Raw genomic sequence first — 18,291 nt, forward strand, 5'->3', positions numbered from 1 at the left:
TGGCTAGATTGATAGCAGTCATAGGCCCCCTGATTCACCAAGACCAATCGGGCTTCATGCCCAAAAGGTCAACGAGGCTCAACCTCCACAGACTCCATAGCTGGCTGGAAGCAGTGCAGTTGAAAAAAGAACCCCATATACTGCTGTCCTTGTACGCTGGAAAGGCGGTTGATATGGTCCACTGGCCACTCATGACACAAACGCTGGAGTGATTTGGGCTTGGGCCCACATTTTTGGCATTGATAACCTTACCACATATGAACCTGGTAGCGGCAGTCTGTGTAAACAGGGTTACGTCCGCCAAGTTTCCAGCATAGAGGGGAACAAGAGAGAGTTGTCCCCTCTCACCATTGCTGTTTGCCCTCACGCTAAAACCCCTGGTGTGCATTGTCCGTTCACACTAAGGCATCTCGGATTTCCATATAGAAGAGGGGAGGGATGAAGATGAAAGAATATCGCTATATGTAGACGATGTTCTCTGATATATTACCTGACCAAGGGAGACACTTCCTGGGATATTGAGAACTTTTGAAGACTTTGGTACTCATTTTGGCTTAAGGGTCAACTGGCCCAAATTGAGTCTATTTGGGGAGAGGACATCTGGGACAGCTGAACCTGCCATGTACCTTGAAGGTAGAGGAGGATGGATTCACGTAATTGGGGGTTTGTGTGACAAAGGACCAAGAGAGTTCTCTAAGACGGAACGTCCTAGTGGTTGTGGCGGACCTCCATAATGACATGGGAGAGTGGGGAAACCTACCATTGATGTTTTTCGGCAGGGCGGTGCTGTATAAGATGATCGCCCTGCCGAAAATACTATACACTCTCCAAAATACTTATGTTAAGGTCACAGAGGAAATTTTCACTAGAATTGAGGGAGATGTTCGCAAGCTACTCTGGAATGGGAAACACCCTTAGGCAGCCCTGCAGACACTCCAACAAAACCCCTATAACAGTGGTATCATCCTCTTAGACATAAGGGCCTACTATGGGGCAGCGCACCTTATAGTTGTTAACAACTGGATGTAGGCACCTCAAGATCTCCCCACTTATTTGCTGGAGAGAAGCCAGTTTGAGAAAACAATGCACCTCCACTACCTGTATGGGAAGAAGGGACCAAAAGGCTCCTGATGCCTACAAAATTGGTGATCAAGCATGGGCGAGGACAGAGTTAAAAATGGACTGGCATGCAAAACTCACACGTGAAACCCCTTGTGGAAAGGCACCTGACTGAGGGAGATTGAGAAATTACAAGGTTTTGGGGCCTGGGACACGATCGGGATCTCTCGGCTGGGAGACCTGATTGAAGACGGTGGACTTAAGCCATTTGACAACTTGCAAACAGAATACCAAATGCCTCCCACGCATCATTACAAATACTTGCAACTTGCACATGCATGGCATGCAGAGAACCTAGACCTGACAGAACTTCCTAATTATGCCCCACTGGAGGGGAGATTACAGCTGGGACAACTGGAACTGAAAGCAATTTCATGGACATACAACACAATCAGCAACAAAACACTGGACATGCTGGGAGGCCTGAGAGGGAAATGGGAATGGGAGTTGGGGGTTATGGACGACACAGACTGGGAGGCAGCCCTATTGCACCTGTGGGAAGTGGCAATTAAAAAATGCCTAAGACTAATACAACTTAAGATCCTACACAGGGTTTATTATGATAGGACACAAATTCACAGCTGCAGGAGGGCTGTGTCGCCTGACCGTCTGAGGTGCAAGAAATATAGGGGGACATATCTCCACATGCTCTGGGGCTGTCCCCTTATCCAGACTTTTTGGTCTAAAATCCTGGGGTAACTGGAGAGAGAAAATATTAGGGTTGGAGATGTCAGCAGACCCTAAATATGTGCTTTTGGGAACCTCTACTGATATAGATATACCTCTGCCTAAGCTCCTTTTTAGCAACCTGGGGGTGTGATGGCCAAGAGGGACGTGGCAAGACATTGGGGGCACTTGAGATACCTAGAATGAAGGAGTGGAGGACAGGAATGGACTTTTACATGATGACTGAAAAAGTAACTTACATAGCCCGAGGGTGCCTGAGGAAGTTCGTAAAAATGTGGGGACCCTGGAGAGAATATTACAATATCTCAGAGGTGGACAGAGGGGTAGTTTGACCAGATTCAAATGGTATGTGAGACTATCACGGACTTTACCCCAAACAAAGAGCTTCCTTGGAGGCGACAGGCTTTGTTCACATCTCAGCTTACATTGCTGTATTGCCAAGTTACGAAGAAGCAACAGATATCCAATCCGTTGTTAATGTTACTGTTTGGCCCACTAGGGCTTGTCGTTATGTTTGGAAAAATTAAAAATGACAATAAAAATACTTATTAAAAATATAAGAAAAGAATCTGCACAGGCTGCGGAATGGCTAACTCCAATCTTGATAGCCAAGGACTCCAGAGTGTTTTTAGACTTGAGAGTACTTACGAAGGCCATTATGGTGGATAAGGATACACTTGCTGAATTTTTCTGAGATGTCAATGGTGACACATGCCATTTTTTTTTTTTACCACTCTAGACCAGACATCTGCATGCCTCCAGATATGCATGATGAGACACAAGACTTTACTGCATTTATACCTCCAATGGGAGCTTACAGATACGTGAGAATACACTTTAGGCTTGTATCAGCTTCATCAGCATGTCAACTGGCTATAACTTAAATACCAGGAGACATAATGGGTGCAAAGTATTTTTCAGGAGGATGTGCTGGTTTAGGATAACCCAAAAGAGGAGAATAATGGGTAAGGAAGGAAAGTTATGGAGAGGTTAGAAAAACGATTGTATACATTGAGGGCAGAGAAGTGTCATTTTGGGAAAACTGATATAAAGCAATTCCAATCAATCCCTGTCCAAGCATTAGGCTTAGAATGTTCCTTCTTTAGCACCTATTCCACATATTTAGCAAACGTAATCAGAGGGGCTTACAATTTATTACACGCACTGGAAGGCACTCAAAGAGACATCCTAAGGCAGGAAACTTGTAATGGAAAAGTAAAAATGTATACTTTTAATAAGAATCTTATGGTTGCACCAGCACAATCCCAGTGTACTATTGGCCACTGGCAGATGTAGACACCAGCACAACTCAAAGTGTTTCTAGAAAATATGGCTGCCAGAACGAGCTACACTTGTGATATTACACACTATTTGCTGTTAGGAACATATACACCTTACTCTGACAGTATATTTTTTCAATAGAATCAATGATATTTAAAGTTTTCTGTGAAATATAGTTAGGCGATTTTTACCTATGTTAAGATTGGGCATTTTACCTTTAAATAACTTAAAAAAGCACTGGTGTGATAAGTGAAATAAGACCGAAATTTGTGAATTTTGGAATGGTGGTACTCAAGACAATAAGCACATTCTTTTGTTTGCCCCAGTACGCCAGTGAAGGAGGCTGGAAATTGCTTTTTAAAACCTTTATATCTTAAGTATAACATACTTAAAATCGACAATCTGATTGCTCTAGCACCTCCAGATGAATTTGTTTGTTATAATCTGCACACATTTAAAAAAATATTTTTTACCAATGTATCAATTGTTAGATTTGTACCGAGACTGTCAGGCCATTTTTCTTCGCCTTTAATTGTAATAATTTATAATTGCAAATAATCTTGATCTCTGGTGAGACCTAGATCAATAAAGTTTAAATTTGAATTTATTAGGGGCACAGTATTTCGTCATTAGGAGTGAAGCTTAAGAGGAGCTGGTGGAGACAATTAAAAATTAAAATGTCTCCTACAGTAAGGATGAACTATTATTTTTTCCTTGGAATGGTAGAGCTTTACAGCAGAATATTGTCACTGAAGAAAACAATCTTTATGAGAGAGCCTCTAAAGAAGAAAGTGGACCTAATTTGGGATGTCTAGTGCCCAGAGGAATTTAAAATGATTTGGAGAAAGTACTTAGCATACAAACATTTGGACAAGGAAAGGATACTTTTGCGGTGACAGATGTGAGTTCAAAAGAGCTGGGACCACTTTTTCTACAGTGGAAGAGAACAAAGAGATAACCACAGCTTTTGCATCTCGGTCATTAAAGGGAGCAAAACCTAACTACTCTGTCATTGAAAAGGTGTAATTGGGCAATAAGTAAATCTACATATTTTGTGTGGTGGGAAGTCTTTACACTGAGCTGGAAAGTCTTTCCAGTGATCACAAGCCGTTAAGAGGGATATTCAATATAAAAAAGGAAGGGGTTGCTGGATTATAAGAATATGTATGTTTAACACAGAATATTTCCCAGGGAAAAAGAACAGCACCCTTGATTGACTTTTATGGATGATGGAAAGAGAATGTGATAACAAAAGGGACACGTACAGAAGTCAAGTGAAAAGAGGAGATGTTAAAGGACATTACGTCGGGATAAGCCCTGAGGAGTTGAAACTTGTTTGGACCAACAAGAAGGAAGCAAAGCAGAGTGTCAAACCTTATTGAAGTGTAAAAGAAAAATTGACAGAAAGAATGATTTGTTGTTTAGAGGAACTAAAATAATTGCTTTCATTTCCCTGAGAAGGAAACGAATTGATTTAATTTGTGAAGTGCATTTTGCATGTAAAGAAATACAAGACATTACATTTGGAGTTCTGGTGCGAAGGACTAGACTTGCGTGTGGATAGACTGCAACTGTGAGGTGTGCTGCAATAGGGATAGTATATTAATTACACATACTCCTCTCATTCACTACTGTGTAATACCTCACAAATCATGAAACAATTGCTTGAAATCTTACAGGATCTTGGAGGGGTGAACACGTTACTCTGTATTTATCTTCATTGACCAGTTTTCTAGGTGGCCTGACGTGGCTTGGGTCACTGACTATAGTTCACAGAGAGTCAGAACATTTTTCAAGGGAATATTTCATATAGAAGGTTTACTGAGATTTATTTCACTAGACAAAGGTACCCAATTTTGCTGAAAAGAGGTAGAAGAATTTCCTAGGTTGGTATCGGTCAAGAAAAATGTGCATTGTATCACCCTCAAACAAATCCAGTTGCCAGAAGGTTAAAAAAGACAGAAAAGAACGTCTACAACTAGCTAGGGGGAATGGTCTGAACTGGAAGGAAAAACTATAAAAAGGGATGCTGGGGTACAGACAGTCACCATTATAGGCAACGGGTAGGAAGATTATTGAACAGTTTAAGGGCAGGGAAATGCACACTAGACAAACTCCAGGGTGGATGCAATGGCATAAAGCATAACTTAGGGATGCATGTGTCTTGGGACAGTGAGAAGTGGAGGAAGGAGATGATGTTCCAAGAGAAAAAGAAAGAGAACTGTAGCAAAACTACTAAAGGTGTTGCACTACGGTTGAGTGACTGGGTAACAAGAGCCCGATTTGAGTGTGCAGAGTGGTCCAAGATGATGAACTGCTATGAGTGGTAAAACTTTAAGGAATACTGTGAAGACAAATGATAGAAAGATATGGAATTAAGCAGGGTTTCTGTGAACAGTGTTCCAGAGGAATATAAGTTTCAGAGAGGGAGAAGAGATAATTATGTGTTAAAACAGTATGGTGGTAACACCAAAGATAAGCCTATTGCTGATGAAAACATATGAAACCTCCAGTATGCCTGACAACGATGGAGATTAAAAGATATCTAAATGACCTGCCTACTTTCAGGACTATGGGCCTGATTACGACTTTGGCGGATGGGATTCTCTGTCACAAAGGTGACGGATATCCCGTCCACAGTATTACAAGTTCCATTATATCCAATGGAACGTGTAAAACGGTGGGCTGGATTTCCATCACGTTTTTGACGTAGTATCCCATCTGCCAAGGTCGTAATCAGGCCCTATGTGTTCTTTTAAATATGACATTTGCACTGCTTTCTGGGTATTCCAGATTATATATATTATTATATATACTCCTTTGTATATTATTTTTCTTTCTTTCAGATTCTTTTTTCCTCATATTTAAATGTTGGCAGTAGTTAGAATAACTTTTTCCCTGTTGTTTTGAATAAGAGGGAGATGTGTGCCACCTTCAGCGTGGCCCAAAAAATATTCCAATGTGGAATAAAATGTTAAGAGTGAAAGCTGTGTGTTTTGTTTTAAGGAGTTGGTCTTTATGTGTTGGTGGATGGAGTCCTGTCATTAAACTTCATACTACTCTTCTAGTTGTGTAGATATTTGTCACTTTCACACGTACTTACCTGTCCATCCCAAGTAGGAGATTATGTACAATGAGGCCCTGGCAGACAACCTCTTACCGTAAACGTGCAAATACACAGAATCAAACCTAAAACAGCGCTAACATTAGACATGCAACGCAATTGTTCCTTTGGAATGCGAAGGACCTGTTCAAGGGCCATTTTAGATGCAGTCACAACACAATTAGTGCCTCGGTTTTTGCGGTAGATACGGTATGTACCATCACATTCCTTTACTGCAGGCTATATTATACTGCAGTTAGGAGTTGTGTGCTAATGGCAGGCGAGGGGGACGCCCGATGCAAACCCAAGTGATGACAAGGGAGAGATGCACGTCGGACATGAAAAGCAGGTTAAGGAACCAATGTCATCGGCACTTTTGAATTCAAGCACATTACAGCAGAACATTAGAGTTCAAAATATTTTTTTTATGAAGAACCACCCGACATTCGCAAGCTGCTCTATCCAACATTCCATTTAACCCCAGCTATACCTGTTGCCTGAGGCTTCGATCTTCCCCCGCCCAATCCACAACTAACTCATCCTTCGCTGTGCCTTTCTATCTCCCACACCAACCGTAACTGCTCTGCTTCTAGGCAGCTCTGTCCTAGTCCCTACTGGTTCCCCAATAACACATCCCCTCTATGCCCTACCTTACCTCTCATCTAAAAACCAACTATCACTTCTCCCTGGCTGGCTGCCCTACTCTCACACTTTCACGTAAATACCTTTCAAAATGAAACCAGTAGCATTGCCACTGACTGACTGCACACACCTCCTGAAATCGTGGCCCTAAGAAGTCCCAAAGCTCAGAGATAGCAGACATGGCCCAAATGTAGTATTGGCCCAAAAGTTAGAATATCAATAACACCCCACGCAAGGATGCCAAATTGAAAGAGTTCACCTTTTACCAGTCAGTTACTTCTACCTCCCAAGACTATTGTATCTGACAGTTCTAAGTCATTTTCTTGTTTTTGTTTTTTTTTATTATACAGCACGCATTGACTTTACTAGGTTGCGAACTTTAAGTACTTTCACACATACGGACCTACATGCACTATAAATATAAAGACAGGGTAGTGTAACTGAGGGTATCCAGGATTAAGATGCCGACAGATGATACGGCTGTTCTTGCAAACTCTTAGCTGTTGGAAAGAGAATGAAGAGTGCTCCTCCTGAGATATTGGGAGCATTCCGCCCTTAAATAAGAAAGACATTCATGTTGTATATTCACCTGCTTGGCAACAAATTCCTTTGTTAGCTTCGCTGTCCTGATGGTACATGGAACGCATTGTTTCCTCTTCCTTTATAGGAAATGGTGCAGCTGGGAAAGCAACCTCATGTCCTGTTATAAATATACAGTGTTAAGTACAACATAAGTGCATTCATTTTATGTCACAGCACACCCTACTCCACGTAGCGAGCTACTCGTGTGGGAAAGTACTTCTACGCCCTGCATGGGGTAAGTAAGCTCTACATAAATATAATGCAATGCTATACAGACGTTGCTTATAACACCCAGAAAATTAATTTGCTCATCCCAAGGAACATTTGAGCTGCCTGGACCTCGCTGTCACAATGGGTTGGTTGATTATATTTTACACAAAGTGTTCTAACCTATTAAATATCATATTCATTACGAATAAATCACCAGCTATGAAATATATAATAAATTTGCATTTATTGGAGAATTTTACTAATAACAGACTATAAACACATGACGAATGCACAATTTTATCAACAGCAAATTAGCCGTTGTTGGGAGTGGGGCAGAGGAAGCCCTTCAAGGTGTATTTTAATGTCTATTCCAGATACTGATCTACAACCCTGGTAACATGCGCAAATCTGTTAAATCAAATCTCTAGAAGATTCTATTTGAAGGTACACACGTTTCAGCAATGTATATTTTAATCTGCCACTGCCATTTTTAATTTATCCTAGGGTTCCACTACATTTTCACCTTTCTGGAAAAGTTTTTGCGGTCCGTCATCCCAGGGGAGCGATCAAGCTTCAAATCTGGTGCTTTTTCGAAACATCTGGGAGCTTGTCCCCACTAATCTTCTCCTGGTCTCCCAACCCTGCAATGTGGAGGGGTTACCTTTCATCACGCTTTGAACCAGCACTTGTAGTATTTTGGGGCACACAAAGCTGCTCCAGGGGTTCATGCCTACTGGCCTCCCCATCTAAATTAAGTTTAAATCAAATAAAGCACTCTGTGTTTATTCATTCTAAATGTTTGTGGATCCTCGCGAATATTATGTGTGCAGGTTTTCCAATAATAATAATTAGCATCTTAACAAGTGCAGACTGAAGGTTGATCACAATGCCATCGGTGCAGGAGTCATTACCGTGACCCTTAGCTAATCATGGAAATCTTATTTCTATGGGTGGCTTTTGCAAGAAGGGTGGCTCGGGCATTTCATCTCACACTTCCTCTCTCTCTCCAGGTCTTCTCTAAGGTGAATATACAAGGTGAAGGGCTCCACACTACCAATCTGGATAGGAGTCCAATGTCACCACAAGGATTTGCTTATTAGGAATAGAAGCCTTCACTCACCATTAGTTGACATGCTTCATCATCGGGTATTGTTCTTCGTCAGGCCGGCACTGCAATGCCTAGAGGGGTCTTTGCCGGAGTTTTTTTTTAATGTACTTTTTATTAACATTTACAACATTACACTAGTTTCTCATACACAGAATAATTACAATATCAGGACGCATTCAATACATGTAATAGTTAATAGCAGTCAGTAACTTTACAGATTCACTCATTTTTCAGTGTTCATCTATCTCACCTTTCCCTCCCCTCAGTGATGTTTATAACAGCTATGCCGTCTCGATATCGTGCTCCTAGGGTAGTGCAGAAGAGTTACATTGTCTGAAAGCAGACTAGTCATCGATGTTGGGCCATTTGGTTGCACCGCCGGGCCTCAGGGTATTGAATACCTAATGTTTTGCAATAGTGCCTAGCAGTCGTTGAAGAGAGAGAAACAGTTACAGGTAACATTTCACTAACTAGCTTCACAAATTTAAAGTTATAGTCTCTGTGAATTAATTTCCATTTAGTACGGTGTGTGGATATATTAGGAGTGTCTCTTATTAACCTCCTTATCTAAAACATATGCTAGTAACTCAAGTGGGTATACTACAGTGTCTCGGGTGGGGGGGGAGGGGTTTGGTAGTCCATCTGTTAATGTTTACATAACTCATCTGGGGGTGAATTATGAGGAACCCATCCTTCTGCAAGGGCTGTCTGGTCAGTACCTGCGGTTTAATTGGTTTTATTTGGACATTCCCAGCTTTCTAGTATCTCCTCCAACAACTCTGCAATAGGTTGTTTCCGAATTCCTCTGGCATTTTCTCACCCCACTATGGTCCCCTCAGTCCTGGCTCAGGTCATGACATCCCTCACCCATGAATCCACTACATGTCCAGTCCTAGACTTTCACACTAGTGCAATCCTGCACTTGGCTAATGCGAGAGCCAGATCTAGGAATCTGGTGCCTTCTCTAAACATTTTTTGGTCTAGAAAAGCTCCCCAAAAGGCATGTCTCTATTGTGAAAGGTTAAGTGTGTCTGAGCGTCTCTTGAAGGTGTTGTAGAACTTTATTCCAGTAGTCCGGAAGTGTTGGGCAGTTACAAGTCATGTGTGTAAAATCTGCATCCAACACTAGGAATCTCGGGCATTCCCTGGTCTCCCCTCGGTATAGCACCTGCAGTCCGTGCGGAGTATGGTACATCCTAACTAAAAAATTAAACTGCGTTGCCTTGACAACAATTTTCTGGGGGTAAACAAGCATTCTACCCCACTCTCTATTGGGAATTTTGTGGACAAGGGTGACCGCTCATTGAGCCCTAAGTGACTGACAGTGGCCTCTGACTCGTGTCATTTAGTGCTTTATACAGCCAAGTCATCTGTTGTCTCCCGGAGCCAAGTACTAATAATAGCTGAAGGACTGAATGTTGTGGGGATTTCTCTTTCTCTGCACCCCACAATTCTACATACGTCTTTGTTAATGCCTCATACGTCAGACGCTGGCCACTGGGCAAGTTATATTGTTCCAAAAGCCACTCCACAGGGATAAGTGTTCCCATCTCAAAGCAATCCCCTACTGTCTTCACACCAGCCACAGTCCAAGCCTGGAGCTGGGCTGCAGTAAAGCAACTGACTTGGGATCCATGAGACAGTCCTACTAGTGGTATTGCTGGTGCGAATACCTGCGCTCTCCGCATCCTCACCACGCTACAGCACCAACTATGCAGTGCCACCTGTAAAAGACTGCTCATCTGTGAGATCCGAACCCTGGGCTATAAACAGTTTAGCTAATAAAAGACTCCGGTGCGGTGCCAGTCCCAGGAGATCTAAAACGTGGCTGCAGGTGTCGTCGAGCCATTTGGCCACCCACTGCAGCCGTGCTGCTAAGTAATAAAGCTCTAAGTCCGGGACTCCGAGTCCTCCCTGTACAGTCAGTTATCTCAGCACTTCAAGTGACTCTCTATGTCTATCCACATCCCATATCAGTTCCCAGAGTAGAACATCCAGCTGCTTAAACCAGGCCCCCAAAACTTTGACGGGGAGGTTTGCAAATTAGTGCAACAACCGAAGGAGCATCAAAAGTTTGAAGCTCGACACATGGGCCATGAGTAATAAGGGAGGAGATCTTCAGAATGAGACGCAGGCACTTAGTGCACATAATGCTCTGCCCAGATTTCCCTTGTGCATGTCCTCCTGTTGGCAATATGCAAGGATTGCCAGGTATTTGAAAGTCACCAGGGACCAACTAAGTCCTTCTGGAGATTCTTGTGACGGGGTGGCATCCTGCAAGCAAGGGAACAAATATGTTTTGGCCTTGTTAATCTTCAGGCCTGACATTGCTCCGAAGTCATCAAAGTGTCTGATTGCCTCCTGCACCCCGCAGTTCTATCTAACAAATAATGAGGATATTGTCAGCATTTAGTGAAATAATATGCTCATACCATTCCACCACAGTGTCGCCACCCTTCCCTTCCTTCAGTTATGATAACGGTTCTATGGCCAAAGCGAATAGTAGTGGTGACAGCGAGCAGCTCTGTCTACTGCCTCAGGAAATAGCATATGCGGTGGAGATGGTGGCGCCCCTCTTCACCCCTGTGGTCAGTCTGGTATTCAGGAAGGATGATCCATGTGACCCAGCCCCAATTTGCTCATAACCTTCATCAGGTAGTCCCACTTTACTGAGTCAAAGGCCGTCTCTAGGTCCACTGACACCAGCACTGAGTCAGGCGGGTTTTTGACCTCTGGGAGATACTGGACATTGTAGAGTCTCCTAAGGTTAAGGGATGTGTTTCGGTTTGGGATAAAGACACTATGGTCTCTATGTATTAGGGTCTGCATATAGGGGAGTAAAATGGACACTAGGGCCTCACACAGGATTTTGAAGTCCATGTTAAGCATGGACAGCGGGCGGAATGCAGTGACTGGTGCCCAACCAGTTTTGGTTTTGAGGAGGGGATAACTATTGATATCAGGGAGGGTGCCTTTCTTCAAGGATTCAGTGGAGAGTGCCTTTAATCAAGGGACCAATAACTCCCCATAAGTCTTATAGAACTCCGCTGGGAGTCCATCTGGGCAAGGGGTCTTGCCAGTGGCTATATCCTTGATGGTTTTTCTAAGTTATTGGGTAGTTATTGGGCCTCCTTAGCTTTCCTGTATCACAGGTGTTAGTGTTGGGAGGGGAAGCTTCGTCAAAAACTCGTCCAACAGGTCATTTGGGAGGGTCCCTTATTCACTATAAAGTGTTTCACAATATTGTCAAAACTCGTTATTTATGACCTCTGGTGTATGGATGTGCCTGTCCATTGCAGACGTCAGGTGTGTGATGGGGTACCCCATGATTCAGGTCCTGATTAGCCATGCCAATAGCCTCCCTGACTTGCCTTGTTCGTCATGGGTTCTCGCTATGTATGTTTTGTAACCGTGGCATCTCAGTTTTTCTAGTATAACATTGTAGTGTTCTTTTGTGTCTAGTAGGAGCCGGTGTATAGTATTGTCTAAGGAGTTGTCAAGCATGTGTGGCTTGACATCAAAGATGCCAAGCTCTGTATTAAGTTCTTTACTCATACCCACTGACTGTCCCATACAATGGACCCTGATTACAACTTTAAAAGCCTGACACTCCCCACTCCAGTAAGGCAGATGATACTGTTCCCTGAGTCCTCTAAAAAAAAACTCTATGATGGCTGTGTGTAATGTCTCCCTAGAGCATGAGTCCTCCAGTGCCACTGGTTGGAGGTGCCATGTTGGGATCTCAGGCCTATTCTCCAGCTGTCAAAGCCACAGAAGTAAAGGGCTGTGGTCGGATTGTGTGCGCACTAAGTATTTTGTGAAGGTGGTTTACCTATTCTTTTGGCTTGAACAGAGAAATCTGTCAAGATGTGTGTGTAAAGAGTATATAGGGGAATTAAAAAAAGAGTAGTCACGCTCCTCACCATGTTGGGTCATTAGCTCCCTCCACTGGAGCCAGCCGCTAAAGCCTGCCGCTATCTTATGAGCCCGTGTCCCCGGTAGAGGGGGTGTGGAGCATCTAGGATCACATCTGTGACACAGTTAAAACATTTGCATATGGCTAGGTCCAAACTGGGGTGGCATGGTGGGCAAAAAAACAACGGATTAAACCCATATCTTTGTGACTGGGGGTGAAATGTATGCATTGTTCAGCATTCTGTCCATCATCTGCTCTTTTTGCCTTTGTTGCCCTAAGTGGGGCGGGTATGCCCAGACGTGGGTCCCGTGCTCAATGCGCCACTGGATTCAAGCTAGCCTAGCTGATGAGGGGTGATACCCTGAAACCACCAATACATATCCCCCTCCAGCATCACTCCATGTTTGTATGGGTTCAAAAGGGGTGCAGCTCTCACCCATATTAGCATGCCTTGAGCACATGAAGAGTAGTAAGTGGCTATAATTGGCCTCACCATCTATGGCGCAGTCTTTCTACCTCAACTCCTGCAAGGTGGTCCTCCTGCAGCATGGCAATGTGTCCCCCCTTCATTTCATATATCTATGAACGTTATGGCGTTTGGCTGCAGATCCCATGCCTCGCACATTCCAAGATATGCATATTAGCCCTTTGTTCTTATTAGCCACATGAGAGCTGGTACCTTTGACCTCTCTCCTCCAGACCCCTTATGAGTCAGTGGGCCGTTTTCCACACCTCCTCCCTCTAAGGCCCTCCCAATTGCTGCATCCCAGAGACAGAAAAAACAAAACACACCGCAACAATTAACTCCCCTTCACCAGAGCAGCACAGTAGCGCCGGCCACCAAAACTTACGGTAGCCAAAATAACAGTCATAAGTCTAACTCCATCAGACTCCTGCAAGGGGTCAAGTGCGGGGGGTGTTAGAGAAAAGAAAAAGCAAAGGTGCAGGGATCCGCTCTGGCTTAAGGTCGACCACCTGTCAGGGGTGCACCTTCGCAGGCGTTTCACTTGCTTGTCGGTCTATGACATAGTTTATTCCCAGTAGTGGGCTGTTCCAGTCGCTGCAGTTGGGAAATACAGCAACCAAGGAAAGCGGTTCCTCGTCTAATACGTTCTGCTATGTCTCATCACCTGTGTGTGGCTTTTCCCAAACCTTGTGTGCTTTGTTCCTGTACACCTTCATGTCAAAATAGTTTGTCCACTGACTGTGGAGTCACTACAGGCAGTTCTTCTCTTGTCAGTCCAGACCCTTACGATTCCAAATCTGCCAACTGCTTGTCTGACATTGATTCTGGCTTGGACTCTGACTCCGCTTTGGTTGTGATGTCCGCCACTTGTCCCTCTCTGTCTCCATCCTGGTCTGTTACTTAGGGGGAATTCTTGCTCCTGGTCTTCCATGGTCTTTCCCTGGGTCCACGGGCACCCCTCTCCATCTCCCCACAGGACACAGGGGGGGGCAATCCCACTCTGTGCATGTCCAACCAGTCCCATGCACCTTTGGAGTCCTCGCAGAATGGGTTTTTCCCTCCAGCATAATCTTCACTTTTGCCAGGAATATCGAGGAGTATTGGATCTCCTCATCCCAAAGTGCTCTTTTCACTTCTATGTACAAAGCCCACGTATCCTGTACAATGGCTGTGTAGTCTGGAAACAGTGTCACCTTGCTGTTGCCAACACTGAATGGGCCCTCTTCCCAGGCCCTCTGTAGGAGGGTGTCCCTATCTCTGAAATGTTGGAGCTTCACCACAATTGGGCGGGGCAGTCTGCCAGGGGCCGGTGGACGGGCAGGGACTCTATCTGCTCGATCAAGGGCAAAGAAGGGCGTCAGATGCCCCAGGGCTACCTCCGTCGTAAGCCACTGTTCAAGATATGCCACCATATTGCTGCCCTTGGTGCCTGCAGGAAGCCTTATTATGCAGACATGGTTTCACTGGTTGGGCCCTTACGCATCCTCTGCCCTGTGTTCTAGTACAGACTGTGGCTGTCAACTTGGTGACTTGCCACGTTAAGTCCAAGTGGGCCGGGCATACTTCTTTAAGGCCTGACTCTAGATCCTTCACTCTGTCAGCAAGTTTGTGGTGTTCTGCCCTCAGTAGTCCCAGTCCCACCAACACAGCACCAATGTCCTGTTGGAGGGCAGTTTTTGTATCTGCAATGGCAGCCAGAATTCTGTCAAATTGTGCTTATAGCGAAGGAACCGTGCGCTGAGGCCTCTACACCTCCTCCTATTTTTTTATTTCTTTGTTTAGGTCCCCACCTTAGAAGATCTGAAACCTACTGTGATGCAATAGGTTTTATACTTATCTATGGTGAAGGGCACTCTTACTCTCTTAGTGAGGACTAGGTTATTATATATGTAAGTCCTGATAAATCGCCAGCAGATCCTTAGTGACTAGAGAGGTAAGAAACATGTCAACCAGTACCTCTGTAGTGTATGCATTTCTCATGCACTGATTTCCCTTCTCAAATTCCTGGAGTTCAGGGATTACACATACATTTTCACACTTACAGAAATCAGACCATTATCAGACCATTGTATCTGAAATCTTCCTTACCTTGTTTTTAACCTTGACATAGGTTCCATTGTGCCTTCAGTAAAGATTACCTTTTTGGCACCTGTAGTCAATTTTTACCTCACTTTTTCCAGTCCCACACACACTTTATTTTTTACGATATTTTTTGATAAAAGATCTCTGCCAATGAGCTCTCTCAAGGGTCCATCAGGCATTGCAGCGCCAGCCTGATGAGGAGCAATGCCTGATGATGAAGCATGTCACTTAATGGTGAGTGAGGGCTACTGTTCCTAATAAGCAAATGCTTGTGGTGACCTTGGACTCCCAGCTGAACAGGAAGTGTGGAGCCACATACTTCGGAACAGTGTATTCTTTGTTGATGATTTGTATTATTTTGGGAGAGTGCACAGTGGACCGCTTACTTTCTCCCTGTCCCCCTTCTTTCATTAGATTATACAAGGTGTCCAGGTAAAGGAGGGCCCTGGAACCTTGACATCGCTAATGGATAATAGGCACAAATCATATCAGTACATTCTGGAAGGGGAGGAAAGGATGCCATTCTTTAGAACCACCTAAAGAGGGAAACTCAAACCAAACTGGTTTGTTTCAATACATTTGGGAAATGCTCTGCCATTCATTTACAATGGGTGCCGCCCAACTGCCAATGGCTGGACTGATAAGCTAGAGATCCACTCCAGCTTGAGGAAGAACTCAGACAAAGAATAGACCTTGAGTACACTGCTGTTTAGCTTGCAAAATGATGATGTGAGAGCTGCCAGTTTCTTTGAAGTGAAAATCAAATCTGAAGGCCCTGAGGAACTCTGCTGGACAGCTCGGCGTTGCTGCCAGCTTGTTTTCATGTAAGCCAGCCCACGACCAAGTCTGCCAGCCCAAACAGTTCACAGATGCAGTGCATCCAAACCCTGTCTTTCCCAAACCAAGACAAGAGGAGCACTTCAAAGAAAACTATCATCTAAAGTAGTTCTGTTTGTTGAGCACATTCACTCCCTCTTTACACCAACTTTTAGTGGTTTGAACCCCTTGACCATGATCATTTCTTCAGGTCTAAAACCTCCTATGTTGCACAAAAATGGATTTTGATGAACCAGTGGCATAACACAATATGATGGGCCTACCTGCAGAATGTGGTGGGGTGCCCTCTGTGTGTGTGTATATATATATTCTTCAAGACAATAATGGTCTAAAGGTTGCTGGGTGGTGCACTCCACTGCCGGTGCCAGTGACGGAGAGGACCAGTCTTGAAGAATACAATTCAACAAAAGTAGTCACTGCACTCCATGAAGTTTCAATAGTGCCTATTTATTGATGCCAGTGTAACAACCACCAACGCGTTTCAAATCCACAAGGAGTCTTGTTCACAGTGAGGTGGTTGTTATACTGGCATCAATAAATAGGCACTATTGAAACTTCATGGAGTGCAGTGAATACTTTTGTTGAATTATATATATATATATATATATATATATATATTTTCACTGAAAAAAACAAAGGTTACAGGGACATTATTGTTGGGTTCACGTTTTACCAACTCAAACCATATAATTTCAGCAGTTATAGTTTTATTTATAGTTATACTTATATTAAGAAACTATAACTTGTCCAGCGCAAGTTATAGTTTCTTCACATAAGTTCAACTATAACTACAGCTGCTGAATTTCTATGGTTTTGTGTGGGTAAATCTATAACGTCCTTGAAATCTGTTTTTTTTCAGTGAATATATATATTTTTTAATGTAAAGTAATATATAAATACTGTACATAAATAAAACCACCACCGCGCACGGGGTTGGTGTGTGAGAGGGTGAGGTTTTTCTTTTGAGCCAAGAAACAAAATGGCGGCCGTAACTTTCCTTTCAGACTGTGGCCAGCCAAACAGGGCCTTGCTTTTGCTTGGCTCTGCGGGTACCTGCAGAACTGAAGATGATCTGTGTCCCTAGATATCTATATTAATTCTGAAACTACTGAATTGATTTACAACAAACCACAAAAAGCACAATCTGTGGACCAAGTTCTAGCTTCCTGCGTTATTTTGTGTAATTCCGTTCAGTGCTCTGGGCTGTAGCCATGTCTACAGGCTGCAAAATCCCCATAGACAAAGAATAGGGAAAAAGAGTTTTGGAACCCTCCCTTTTTCTCAGCCCCACTTGTAGAATCACCCAGAAACTCTCCAGGTAACAGTTGAACTAACTTGCATACTTATTTGGAAATGTTCTCGTCAAACAACTCCAAAGTTACTAGCAAAACAAAAAATGCTTTGTCTATGGGAAAAGTTGGTCCTAACAATAATTACCTACTGGCTATTGCCATTAAGTAATATGCATGTATATATATGCATATATATATATATATATATATATATATATATATATATATATATATATATATGTACACACACACACATATATATATATACACATATATATATATATATACACACACATAAATTCACTTTAAAAAAAAACAAAGGTTACAGGGAAATTGTAGTTAGGCTCATATTTTAATGTCATGAGTGCCGTATTTTGTGAGGTAATTAACAGAGCATGGCGAGGGTGCGAGTTATAGATAGGTTAGGGAACAAGGTAACTATAACTCGCGCCCTCACTATGCACAGCTTTTTCTACAAAAATATGACAGCTAATGTTTCATTTATACTTTTTTTTAATAACAAATTTTAGTAGATTTTATCATCAAAAGGAAACAGTACCTTGTATGACATTTCTCATCACATCACTTCCATTACTCATAGCAAACCTATAAAATTACCACATTAAATAGCCATTGCACTTCATAAGCGGCAGAATGGTCACCCCCACTTCCCACCCAGTGTATCCCAGAGGATTTGCCCCATTAATTTCTCCCATACCTTATTATTTTTACGTGGGCAACCCTTGGCCCCATAAACCGAACTCTCCCGCTGGGCACACCAGTCAACACCATTGTGTAAAAGTAGGTAGTGTTGGTGCTTTCCAGTGGGCCACAATGTCTCTCCTAGCAACAATATGGGCTGTTCCTAAACATGATCTTTTGGCTCTCGTTCCTACTGTGCCCTTGAGCACCCCCAGCAGGATCATAATGGGGGGCAGGGGAACCTCCCATCCCAAAACCTCTGTA

At 43.3% G+C, this 18,291-nt stretch overlaps 1 protein-coding gene across 12 annotated transcripts in view; it reads right to left on the bottom strand.

Moving 5' to 3' along the window:
* Nucleotides 1-18,291, bottom strand: part of LOC138296269 (zinc finger protein 888-like) — a 360,730-nt gene that overhangs the window by 220,348 nt on the left and 122,091 nt on the right. For 7 of the 12 annotated variants that reach the window (XM_069235236.1, XM_069235230.1, XM_069235228.1 and 4 more), the window contains exon 6: nt 7,422-7,532. The exons of the other annotated variants lie outside the window; for them this stretch is intronic. In XM_069235236.1, the coding sequence (XP_069091337.1) occupies nt 7,422-7,532 (111 nt within the window). The remainder of the gene's footprint in view (nt 1-7,421; nt 7,533-18,291) is intronic. 12 annotated transcript variants of the gene reach the window in all.

The sequence above is a fragment of the Pleurodeles waltl genome, chromosome 5 (genome assembly GCF_031143425.1).
Source record: "Pleurodeles waltl isolate 20211129_DDA chromosome 5, aPleWal1.hap1.20221129, whole genome shotgun sequence".
NCBI lineage: Eukaryota > Metazoa > Chordata > Amphibia > Caudata > Salamandridae > Pleurodeles > Pleurodeles waltl.